At 41.3% G+C, this 13172-nt stretch overlaps 1 protein-coding gene across 2 annotated transcripts; it reads left to right on the plus strand.

Annotated features, from left to right (window-relative positions):
- The first annotated feature begins 926 nt into the window (after nt 1–926).
- Nucleotides 927–12808, plus strand: smarcc2 (SWI/SNF related BAF chromatin remodeling complex subunit C2). Of its 2 annotated transcripts, XM_088308616.1 has the most exons (26): nt 927–1055; nt 2259–2378; nt 2474–2559; nt 2841–2922; nt 3101–3193; nt 3351–3420; nt 3602–3671; nt 3790–3865; nt 3967–4211; nt 4295–4419; nt 4549–4602; nt 4702–4739; nt 6436–6566; nt 6655–6726; nt 6842–6955; nt 7680–7833; nt 7900–8016; nt 8099–8161; nt 8278–8536; nt 8994–9155; nt 9243–9304; nt 9382–9502; nt 9752–9912; nt 10470–10604; nt 10674–11031; nt 11179–12807. In XM_088308616.1, exons 1-26 carry the CDS (start codon nt 945–947, stop codon nt 11241–11243), a joined length of 3144 nt encoding a protein of 1047 aa, XP_088164742.1. In that variant the 5' UTR covers nt 927–944; the 3' UTR covers nt 11244–12807. The 2 variants fall into 2 exon arrangements, with proteins under 2 accessions (XP_088164742.1, XP_088164741.1); XM_088308615.1 differs by having other exon boundaries at nt 8994–9304; nt 11179–12808.
- Nucleotides 12809–13172: the final 364 nt, after the last annotated feature.

Here is a 13172-nt window from a genome sequence, read left to right on the forward strand (position 1 = left end):
ATTTAAGAGTCATGAGTGATACATTTGTAAAAAAAAAAAATTGTGATCTAACTTGACAGTGTAATAGGATATAATAAATAATAATAGGATGTAATAAATCTACATTCAAACTTCCCTTCCTAGCCTACAGATTCCTTATGCAACAAAGAATTATAGTCATTGATTGTTAACCAAATGAGCCTATTCAAACATATCTAACTTAACCATTTTTACTATTTTTACCATGTTTCCCATGGAGTGAGGAAGAGGTGGATCTTGACATGCTTTTCAGACAATTGAAATCTCCAAGAAAATGAGTAAATTTTCTCTCACGCTATTTTCAACACTGGTTAATTTGTCAAAAATAAAAGTCCATGTGGGCACTGCCCATTAGTATCGTTTTGGGAAAAAAAATATCAAATTTATAAAACTTGAATGCACGAGGTTTCAGCCCAAGAATGACATTTTAATCATGTTTTTATACAATACGGTGCTTTTATTATTATTATTATTATTATTATTATTATTTAAAATACATGCAAATTTGGTGATTTTGAGTGGAGGGGGGGCTTGGTGGAACGGATTAATGGCATAAATTGATTTGTTATGGGTCTACAAGCAAATTCACTTTCAAGCTTGACACGGAATGAATTGATTTTGCAAATCTGCCCTAAATACGTATTGGTCACTGCTGCTTTTTCACAAATCAAAAATATAATTTATCATCTTGCATTTAATTATTGAATTTTTAAATGTGTTTTGCCCTTTTACTGCTTTTATGTTGGGGTTTATCTCGATTTATATATTTTAATTTAATCTCTGATGCCACGCGTAAAAATCACAGTTTTCTAGACTACAACAGCGACCCATGCTGGACCTTCATGCGCATTACAACAAGTGTCTTGTAGTACCAACGCGCTGCCTCTGGGTGGCGGCCGACTTCGTCCAGTTGTCTGCAGGCAAAGATGGCGGTACGGAAGAAAGACGGCGGCCCGAATGTCAAATATTTCGAAGCGTCCGATACAGTCTCTCAGTTTGATAATGTGCGCGTCTGGCTGGGAAAGAATTACAAAAAGGTACTGGCAGCATGATTTGTAGACTTCCATTTTTTTCCACGCCGAAGACGTGGACACTGAGCCACGGGCTTAGAGGCAGTGACAAAGAGGAGGGAGGGTGCTCAGCGTCCAGCTGCTCGCTCGCTTCACTCGGGTCAGGATACAAAAGGATGCTGAGCTCGTAGCGGCGCCAGACGCGGCCGCCCGTGTCTTGATCCTCGCGTGTGAATGTGATGGAAATGACGAAAGAAGCGTCTGAGCCAGGGCTTCACGCGCCGGGCTCGGGCGCTAGCTAGCTAGGTTGCTAATCGGCTAACGGTGCAGGAGGAGCAGATCCAGATGTTGGCTGGATGTGGCGCGCGCCAACTGGATCCCGGGTTGCCCCATGTCCACGCTGCTTGACTACAATTCTCTAATAAAATCGTTGTTATTTGCGCCATTCCAATTAAAGGCAACAAAGCCAAATGTTTAGTTCACCCTCAGGGCTCAACAGTAGTTCTAATGCTTAATAATAGAGCTGCCATGGCAAGACGTGAGAGCATTTATTTGTAAAATCCAGTTTTACGTTCATTTAGATGTTAAAATAAAATTGTATAATGTTACTAGTACTAGTAGCACATAGTCTGCATTCATGTGGGTGTTAACTAATAAAGTTGTATAATGTGACTAATACTACTCTTATGTGCATTTAGTTGCTTTACTAGTCAGAACAAAGCACACTTCTACCTTAAGCTGCAAGGATATTGAAAATGCTCTAACGAGTAGCTTGCTTCTTAAACATTAGAACAACTGATGGGTCTTAATCCATATGAGCATTAATTTGATTTACAACTATTGTGACGAATCAAGATTTTAAAATTAACCTTTTTATGGCAAAGATTTTGAGCATGTATTTGATATACATTTTAACGTCCGTATATGAGTATGCGCAGCAATGTTTCCCTGATAATCACGGATCAAGGCCTGCCACGAAAAGCTGTTTGTTATTGACTCCCACCAAGAAGTTTCTAATTGTCCATTAATGTCACAAAATGAAGGCCAATCTTCCTTTCATCTAAATGAACCAAGGATACGTTCCCAAAAATTAATGTGAATTTGCAAATGCGCACACAGTTCATGAATATGTGGGTGACAAAGAGCATACTCGTACAGGCAGCTTAACTAAGCTAACCAAGCACAATTTCACTTTTCAAGTACCCCTGAATGAAACGTCTCCTCTCTCAGTACATCCAAGCAGAACCCCCAACCAACAAGTCTCTGTCCAGTCTTGTGGTCCAGCTGCTCCAATTCCAAGAGGAGGTGTTTGGTCGACATGTCAGCAATCCGCCGCTCACCAAACTGACTGTATGTCTTTGCCACACATTCTATAAACTTGTGACTAAACCCCTAGAGACCTTCGCTACTAAAAAAATAATAATCATTGTAATATTTGTCTCCAGATGAAATCTTTTCTGGACTTCAAAGCTGGGGGGGCTCTTTGCCACATCCTGGCAGCTGCATACAAGTTCAAGAGTGACCAAGGATGGTAAGACTTTCTTTCCAGTTAGTGCCAAAATGTAATAAAATGTTTCTTTTTTTTATAGTTTTACACACCCACACTTTAAATACATTTAAACTTTTTAAAACATTGCTCAACCTTAACTATAAAGTATTGCTTAGTGACTGTTCTCACTCTCTCATATGCACAGTCCTCCAAATAAGAGGCCAAGCGTGCTTGCTTCAAGCTTTTTATTTGTTAGATGCAGCACGTATAGATGTTGGCCACGTTGCAGTTTCGTGTGTAACTCCAGTTTAATTTCCTGGTAGGCGCAGGTTTGACTTCCAGAATCCGTCTAGGATGGACCGAAATGTGGAGATGTTCATGACCATTGAGAAGTCCTTAGTGCAAGTGAGTCTTCCTCTCTTGCATATTTCATTACACACAAACCAGTGTTACATAATGTTTCGATAATTCACTAAACTCTCCTTGCTGAACATTTATTTTAACCACTAGATGTTTATCTGTGTCATCCTGAGTCATCCAGACGGAAATAATGAAATTAGAAATGATTTTTTTTGCACTTCAGAATAACTGCTTGAGTCGACCGGTCATCTACTTGAGCTCTGACATCGAGCCAAAACTGCTGGGGAAGCTGAAAGACATCATCAAGAGACATCAGGTGTGTTTTCAACCACCTTTCATTTAATTTGTGTGAAAATTATCAAATAAAATGATGACAGCTCACAAATAGTTTTCTTTACATAAGGCATCATCGATTAAGATTCGCATTAAGGTTAAGATTTAGGTTGTCTTTAGCATATTTACTTCTCTTGCAGGGCTCAGTGACTGAGGACAAAAGCGCCAGCTCCCACATTGTCGTTCCAATTCCCGGCAGCTTGGAAGAAGGTGAGGCTTCAAATATTTTGTGGGGGAAGGGTCTGACTTTGTCTTTTCATCTTGTATTAAAATTCGGTCTGAGCGCACCGGCCGCACCCACAAAATGTTTCAAACTTTTTTTTTTTGCATTTCTATGTTTATAAGCTGAACATTTTACAAAGGTTTGTTTGTTTTTTTTTGTTTTTTTCAGAGGAGTGGGTGCGCCCTGTGATGAAGAGGGACAAGCAAGTTCTCCTTCACTGGGGATATTTCCCTGACAGGTTTGTTCCCAGTTGGAATTCCATTTTATGGATTGTGCACATTTTGAATGCGAGAAGAAGCTTTCAAAGCCCTATTCTTAGTTCTAGAGAATCTTTTCTGCCTTTTCTCAACCTATAGTTATGACACCTGGATCCCAGCTAGTGAGATTGAGGCCTCTGTTGAAGATGCCCCCAGCCCAGAGAAGCCAAGGAAGGTAGATGAGTGCGAGTATTTTTCATCCAGAACTTTTGACTTTTGAACCCTCACTTTGCCTTCAAGATCCTTAATGCTGATGGCATGATTCTCAATCTGCAGGTGCACGCAAAGTGGATTTTAGACCTGGACCAGTATAACGAGTGGATGAATGAGGAGGACTACGAAGTGGGAGAAGGCCACCCCAAGAGGAAGAGGATATCAGCCAAGACTCTTACGGACGAGGTGACCACTCCGGACGAGCGGAGAGACAAGAAGCCCGCCAGCGCTAAGAAGAGGAAGCGCTCGCCGTCACCGTCTCCCACGCCACCACCACAAGAGAGCAAGAAGAAGAACGCTAAAAAAGGGTCAGTGACAGCGACCAGCGTTAATTGAAAAGTGATTAGCCATTGCCCTACATGACAAATTAAAAGCGTGTGTGATGTGACAGGCCGACGACCCCGTACACTAAATCCAAACGGGGCCAAAGGGAAGAAGAACAAGAGGATCTCAGTAAGGATTTGGATGAAGCATCGCCCGTTCCAGCGTCTGAAGATGGAAATGCAGTCAAAACAAGTGTGCAGCTTGTTATATGTTCAAAATGGTCGCAAAACTGGCTTTTGATTGAATAAAAAAAAGTCAGTTTTGCTTATTATATTTGTATATGGCGAGCCAATTGATCCTCTTTTTTGTCTGTTTTTCTAGATAGCACCAAGAAGGATTCTGATTCAACACCAGTCAAGGGAGGAGCAGATATGGGTGAGAATCAAACAGCTGAAATGTCTAAATCTGTCTTTGTCGAACAATTTTCTCAATGTGTGCCCATCTGTATGTGGTTGTTCTGCAATTTTCTAACAGATGAGCAAGAGGATGAGTCCATGGAAGTAACGGGAAAGGTAAGACGGTGTGCAAAGTGGGATCCAAACTAGGGCTGGGCGATATGACCTAAAATCAATATCGCGATAAATTGGGCAATTTTACCTCGATAACGATAAATGCACGATAAATTCCCCCTGAGGACCAAAATCAAAATAAATGCAGAAAATGCATATTAACTGCTTTTTTTTATTGACCAACTGGTACACATTACTTTCAATGAAAAATAGAAGTACAAAAATCATTTGAATAAACATTCAAAATAGCTTGCTTTGCATGACTTGAACAATGTCACAAAGAACAGGAAAAAAAAGGGTACCTCTCACAAAATCTTTTCCTGCAAATAGATTGTGCCGAGATGGTGTAATGCCATTTGCAAATGCTTAGATTTGTGTAAAGGTATCTTGTAAACAATATAAATAATGCCATGTGCAAAGGCACTAGTCGCCTGTAAACAAAATGCTAAATAAAATGAAAAAAAAAAAATCAATGGAATGCCAGTGCCAAACAAACGCGTGTGCTTCATCAGTAAAATGTGCCGTCTCGAGTACTCCGGTGCGCAGTCGCCACTTCTCGTCTATGTACTGCACATTTCAGGCTCAAACAGGGATCCATGTTGCGACTCGACCACAAGTCGGATGTGGATGCAAAATGCTCGACATGTCTCCGCTCCCGTCCCGATGTTGTCCATATCGGGAAGTGCTGTTTGCGGCAAATATTTTCGTACCTCTTGTCGGCTACGTTCCTGAGGCGTTTAAATCCTGTGCGCTCCACTGTAACTTCAGGAGCTCTATCTTTAGCTATGTGCTAGGCTATCGCGTCCACCACTGAGACGTTCTCTCGTATGGTTTCGCCTCCGTTAGTGGGCTGTTGTCACTTGTCCAACCTTGCTTCTCACTTTGAACTTTTAGCACAAGCTCCAAGTCAACAGCATGGTTGTGTTGTGGGTGGTGAAAAAGAAAAGGTTGGACGCGCTGTTTCAAGTGCTTACGACGCACTTTGTAGTTCATGTTCTTTTGCGCAAACATCGTCTTTATGGAACCCAAAACATTTCCAAACGACAGATGTCGAATTTCTTTTTGGGACAATCGCGACAAGACCAATTTCAACTAACGTTACTTCGTCTTTAGCCGTGTCAGCCTCTTCTGAATTTGAATCGCCAGCTACGAACGCGTCTTGTTTACATTCTTCTACAGCGCCTGAGTCACGTGACTACATGCGCTGGAGCAGACTTAAAGAGGCATGAACATTGCCGCAGACAGAAAAGACTTTCCTTTTTCTTTTTTTTTTTTAGACACCGAATTTACCGACATGGGCAAAATGATGTCGGTCATTCTAATAAATTTCGGTAACGGTAAATTTTCGGTTAATCGCCCAGCCCTAATCCAAACATGCAATTACATTTACGATTGTTAGCCATAAGATGAGGTATACCTGCATAAATTAATAGGAGCCATAGATGCTCAGATGTGTCAAAAAAATTACCGCCACAAAGATTATTTTTGGTCTTTTTGACACTGTCAAAGTTGCTGCTGTTCCTTAAATTTAGCTCTTTATATAAGTAACCAAAATTCTAGACACACCTCCCAGAATAGCAATCCATCCATCTTCTATACCACCAAAATGAATATTTCTGATCCGATAAAATCTCCTCATCAGATTGTTCAGTTGAACCTAATTTTGTGTCAGACGAATGATTATTTCATGTCCGCATAGGAGGAGGAAGAGGGTTCTCCAAGTGTTAAGGGGGAACCAGTGAAAGGCGCGGATCTTCATGAAGACAACGTGACGGAGCAGACGCATCACATCATCATACCAAGCTACGCTGCCTGGTTCGATTACAACAGGTAATACCAAACTCATGAAGGTCACATATCTTCTGCTTGATGTAAGCTTACCTAAAAGTGGACATGACTTATTGTGTCACCTCCTCAGTGTCCATGCTATTGAGCGCCGAGCCCTTCCAGAGTTCTTCAATGGGAAGAATAAATCTAAAACCCCAGAGATGTAAGTTAAGATTTATTTCTAAGTCATTTCTGGTGATGATTCTTGGAGTGTGCATTTGATATCAAATCATATATTTTATACTTGAAATTTTCTCTCTGTTCCCCTCCACCATCAGCTACCTGGCATACAGGAACTTCATGATTGACACTTACCGACTAAACCCTCAGGAGTACCTCACGTCCACCGCCTGCCGCAGGAACTTGGCTGGAGATGTCTGTGCAATCATGAGGTATGCAAGAAGCTGAAATTTACGAAAGTCCCCCCCCCCCACACTATAAGTGGGGATATGAAGGAATTGTCGCCTCCCACCTCATTAAAAAAAGATCTCTTTAGGTATTATTACTTCAAACAATTAATATACCACAAACTATAATCCCCAGATGTAATAATTTGAAATTTATCTGGAAAAAAATACACCTTAAGTGTGCATGGGCATACACGTGACAAAGACTCTCCTAACTTGCCGTAACAACCCAGGCTAACCTTAGCTCCTCCCTGATGTACAAGGCGCGTTTTTCAGTGGAGATGTATCTCTTCCACGTACCTCCTTGAGACCAATTCCTATTTAGACATGGCTTTGACGTCATTGGTCGACTGTTTCAGTAAGAACAACAATAAAAAACACAAAGAGGAGAGTTATTCAACAAAATACAAAGAGATGATTTCGCAAGTAGTCAAGGATTGCAGTCTTTTTTTTAAAATTATTATTAATTTTGGCTATGTGAAGATAAGACAGCTGGTAATTGTATTTTGTGGTTCGGGTTGTGATATTAACTAATCAGAATCAAATGTCCCATGTGAGAACTACTTAAGTCATCAGTTCATATTTACATTTACTTTTTTAAAACAATTGAAGCGATTCCATCTTGTGGGTGTGTTGCCTTTCCAACGGTACAGTCCAGTGTGCTTCTTTCTCAACGAGATGCATTCAAGCAATATGTCTTAACCTGCAGAGTCCACGCCTTCCTGGAGCAGTGGGGACTAATCAACTACCAGGTGGACTCTGAAAGCCGGCCCACCCCTATGGGCCCCCCACCCACTTCTCACTTCCATGTCCTTGCAGACACACCATCCAGTCTGGTGCCGTTACAGCCCAAGACGTCCCAGGTCCGTACACGTATGGAAATACACAAGACACATTAGCCTTATCTTAACATGTCTGTGTTGTTGTAGACTCCTGCGCCCCAGCAGATGATGTCCTTCCCAGATAAAGTGAAAGATAAACCAGCAGACCTGCAAAACTTTGGGCTTCGGACTGACATGTACAGCAAGAAGATGGGCTCCTCAAAGGTAGTCATCAAAAAGTAGCGTGAAAGTGTCCAGATGTGGGGTGAGCCACAAAATTTCTGACAAAATAATTCTTCGTGCACAGAGCAAGAGTGTAGCAAGCTCGATGAGGGATTGGACAGAACAGGAAACACTATTATTACTTGAGGTACATCAGTCGACTGTGACATGAACCTGTTTTTAGTAATCACAATATCACGAGCAATTAAAGAAAATCAAATCTGGATATTAGAATTTAAAATTGAAACCCTTCCTTTTTTTTAGGGATTGGAGATGTATAAGGATGACTGGAACAAAGTGTCAGAGCATGTCGGCAGCCGCACGCAGGACGAGTGCATCCTGCACTTCCTTCGCCTGCCCATCGAAGACCCCTATCTGGAGGAAAGCTACTCGTCCTTGGGACCACTGGCCTACCAGCCGGTGCCTTTCAGCCAAGCAGGAAACCCCGTCATGAGCACAGTGGCGTTCCTCGCCTCCGTAGTAGACCCTCGCGTCGCCTCGGCAGCGGCCAAATCTGCTCTGGGTGAGTTGTCGCTCATTTTCACTCAATTGGGGCTTTAAAGAATGGGATCTAATCTTCGGAACAAAGTCCTTCCTTTGGTTATGTTGATTTTCTTACATCAGTAGTTGGGCTGAAATCATTCATCAAACTTGAATAATTCAGTTACAAAATAAGATTAGGAACTAATTTACAGCCAGCTCACAACAGCCTCATCTACACTCTGATTCGCTGACTCCCACGTCACTCACCAGGCCACACACTCTCAAAGTCACAGATATTTTAGTCTGCAAAGTGACGATGGTGAACAGCAATAATACCTGCCCCCAACACGCACAGTTTGATTTTGTTTTTAACAATGCAAAATCAACTTTTATCCGAATAATGGGCAGGCTATTCAGTCAAATAATTGGTTCTAAAAATACTAGGTAGCACCAGCTGTAAGTCGGAAGAAACTTAACCTCTCCTCCTCCCTCCTCAGAGGAGTTCTCTCGAATGAAGGAGGAAGTTCCTGCGGCCCTGGTTGAGGCTCACGTGCGGCGGGTGGAAGAGGCAGCGAGGGTCAGCGGGCGACAGGACCCTCTGTATGGCCTAGAGGGTAGCGGCATTGCCGGCACCGGCCTGGAGGAAGGCGAGAGACCGGGTAGGGCGGACACGTGCGTTTACAATGCAAAAATCCAACAAGGCAAATTGAAAATATTAACGGCGGTCTGCATGGTTTCCGGCTCAGATGAGAACAATGACGAAAGTAAGAATGACAGTCAGGCAAATGAGGAGAAGAAGGATGCCAAGGTAGGATGCGTGCTTGTCACGCTTTTGTTTTGTTACATGAAGGTTGGAGGAGTCATGCTTTGAAGCCCCTCCCACAGGACAGCAAAGATGGAGGGAATGGGGAAGAAGAGAAGGTGGCAGAAAATGGGAAGAAAGAAGAGGAGAGAGGAAGAGAAGCTGACGGCGAGAGGGAGCCGGACAAAGCAGAGTCAGAGATGGGTAAGAAAAGGCTATAGGGGGTCAAATCTCACTCACTTGAGAAAACAAACAATGTACTTAACAAATATGACATATATTAAATATTATATATATATATATATTATATTAAAAAAAATAATAATACAACTCATAAAAACTAAAGCAAACTGAAGCATTTTTAACAAAATTAAGCATAATAAAAACTAACAACTGTCACATGCACGGAAAATCAGGTTGACAAAAGTTGAAAACGTTTTTTTTCTTCCTCAGGTGACGGTGAGAAAGATAAGGATGGAAAAGAAGGTGAGGAAGGACAAAGAGAATCAGAGAGTGAGGGAGAAAAGAAGGCCAAAGTGGAGCGGGACGTGGGCGAGGGCAACCTGGCCACCGCTGCTGCATCTGCGCTGGCGGCGGCAGCCGTCAAAGCGAAGGTGCGTACAGGAACATCGCTTGACTCAATTTAGAGCTGAGCAATTAGATGATTTCGATTTTTCCCTCTCACAATCATAAAAACATTATATCTAAAGAAAACTGATTGTGATGAGCGCTGCGGTGCGTGTTTGCAAGTTCCTATGTCTTATTTTAATATATAATTATTTTACTCATCTTTATTTATAGAGCACTTTAAAAATAACATCCGCTATCCATGAAATAAAAATCAGATATTAAAAAAATAAACAAATTAAAACAATATATTAATAATAATAAAACAGTAAACACAATTAAAACACTAAACAATTCTGAGTGAAAAGCCAAAGAATAAAAATGTGTTTTAAGTCTTTCCTAATTGAAATTGGCAATAATAACACAAAAGGTGTCAAGTCTGATTTATTTTCTGGTTTTCTTTACTAGTTTACATTTAAAATTTTGGTCATTGAATAAATGTGATAAGTGATAACAGTATCAGTCAAACTAATAGTGATTATTATTTTTTTTTTTGTCAGTTGTCGAGTTTAAGGACTGTAATTGTCATTTATGTCATTCCCAGCACTTGGCTGCAGTAGAGGAGAGGAAGATCAAATCTCTGGTGGCACTGCTGGTGGAAACCCAAATGAAGAAACTGGAGATCAAACTGCGACACTTTGAGGAACTGGAAACCATCATGGATCGAGAGAGGGAGGCTGTGAGTGGTGGACTGTGGGAAGAAGTGTTGTTGGAAGCGTTTGAACGTGTTCTCGTCTGTCTCTTCTAGCTGGAGTACCAGCGACAGCAGCTTCTGGCCGACCGTCAGTCCTTCCACATGGAGCAGCTCAAATACGCCGAGATGAGAGCTCGCCAGCAGCACTTCCAGCAGATTCAACATCAGCAGCACAGCCAAGCCGGGGGTCCTCATCCCCCCCAGACCGCTTCGGGCACCCAAGGCTCGGCCTCGGCTCAGCAATCCGCCAGCACACCAGCGCCGCAGCCGGCCCCCAGCCCCGCGCCGTCGGCCTCCGCGGGGTCAGCCTCGGAGTCCCATCCGCCTCTAGGTGCCCACGTGTCACCCCCGTGCCCCCCGGGTCAGCCCGTGACCGGCCACTCGGGTTCTGGCGGCGCCCCTGCACACCACGGTCAGTGAGAAGCATAATCACACAGCAGCAGCTAACTGACTTAACTGCCATTGAATGGAGCTGCGTGTTCTTTTGTTGTAATTCACCGAAGCTGTGTGAACACGGTCAATACAATGTTTTCTCCTGTTCCCATCACGCCACTCACAGAATCCAACACTCCTCTACCCGCCTCAACACTTCACCCATCTGCTCCGGTTCCACCTCCACAGTAAGAGATGAAGTATTGCCATTGCCAAAACATTTTCGTTTTTCTTATCCAACTGGACGATTGATGTGCGGAAAGATGACCTGTTTAAATTGGATCGAGAAAATTCAGATGAAGAGTTTACTTTTCACACGATATGAATTTGCATTTCTGGTGAACTATGAGGGTCTTGACATGTTTGTGCTGGAGGAAACCAAGAGTCATCTTGGTGCTTTTATTTCCCGTGAGAATCCATTGCAGCTAATTCAGTCTCAAGTATTTTGGATGTCTCTTGAGTTCCCCGTCGGTACTAATTGACATTAACAAGTATGTAAGAAAAAGAAAATGCACTTTTAATCTTTCCTTGGGTCTCATTTTAAGACTTGAAGCATCCATGTAATTGAACTAAAGCACTTATATAAGCCTTTTGCTGTCTTAAATACCGTTTCATACTGAAGAATTGATTGGAGCTCTCCTGTTAATTGCGAGAACACTCTGAAGGACACTTTTTTCATAAATATGTTTGCTGACCATAGTCTGGGTGCCATTTAAAAAAAAAAAGTACTGTAAACTGGATCTTCTGTTACAATTTTCATGTATTCGTCTAAGAAACTGATTGCAAATACTGACAATGTTGTTCGTGGAGACAAAAAAAAACAACACTTTTTAAGTACTTTAATAACGTTCCAGCACTTGGGGAGTAAAAATGGTCGAGTGGGGAGCTTGCGATGTTGTGAGGAATGTACTGTAGTGCTGATTGAAAGAATGACTGAAGCAGTAACGGCAAAAATTCCGTCATCATTTGTGTCTATTGCTAAACCAAAATAGTTTTTATTTTATTTTATTTTTTAAACATGTTATCTCACACTTATTCAGTGAGTTTTATTGTTGTCTGTTGTGGAAATGAAGAGGGTTGGCTGAAGTTGCAAAGAAGGAAAAAAAAGACAAAGGAGACTTGTGTCCTTTGATATCTGCAACAATATCCTCGCTTTTTATCCTATTGATTTTTTTAAATATTTTTTACTGTTTTTCCATCATCTTTCTTTGATATCAACATTGTAACGGAATATTGTTAACTTTGTAGCCTCTATTTACCCTTTGTGTGATTGTGAGGATATGTGTGAAGGCATGCCTTGAAAATCTGTAAACTTTCTTACTACCATGCAGTTTTATTTCCAGTGCCATTTCGTGTATGTGTGTGCGTCATGAAGTGTGACCCTGTCATTGGGTGAACTTTTTTTGTCAGTATTTCACGTCTCACCTGAGCTGTGACTAAAGTTACCGACGTCTGTGTTATGACTACATTGCGTGGACTTTGTGAAAAGAAGCGTTTACGTGCGTGTTCAGTTCTTGTATGTTTTCACTCGGCTGAAGGAAGCAGCTCTTGCATTCTTACAAAATGTCCAAATGTCCTCAGTGACTCATCACTTCAGTGCGTGCTCAATCTGGCACTTTGGATCTCCAAATCTGAGGAGGTTTTCATTCCATAATGTTGAGGAAAAAAAATAAAAGAATGTGAAAAACAAAGTGTATTAAGTTATTTTGGAAGGCACTGAGGAAGAAGTGCCATATTTTGGCATTGTTTCATTATCAGGGTGATTAAAGTTTTTTAATTAACTTTTTTTTATTTAGTTTTCTTTTATTATTTAATTAATTTTTAGGGGTGACTTGTTATTTTCTATTCATTTTAGATTTTGTCAACAGTCTTAGTATTAGTTTTATTCATATATTTTACTTGCGTGCAAAAAAAAAAGCCATGGTAAGTATTGTGCGGTAAAAATTGAAATCATTTTGGTATTTACTTCATTTCTTTAATGAATTTTTTTTTTTCAAATTTATTTGTTATTTTGTTAGGTTTTGTGAAGAAAAATAACCTTTATTAGCCATCCTGTAGTCATAGTTTTAATGCATTATTTCACTCCGATATGTTTGTTCAAAAACGCTACTTTTACTCTGT

The sequence above is a fragment of the Idiotropiscis lumnitzeri genome, chromosome 11 (genome assembly GCF_059441095.1).
Source record: "Idiotropiscis lumnitzeri isolate Australia: NSW breed Sydney's pygmy pipehorse chromosome 11, RoL_Ilum_1.0, whole genome shotgun sequence".
NCBI classification, from domain to species: domain Eukaryota; kingdom Metazoa; phylum Chordata; class Actinopteri; order Syngnathiformes; family Syngnathidae; genus Idiotropiscis; species Idiotropiscis lumnitzeri.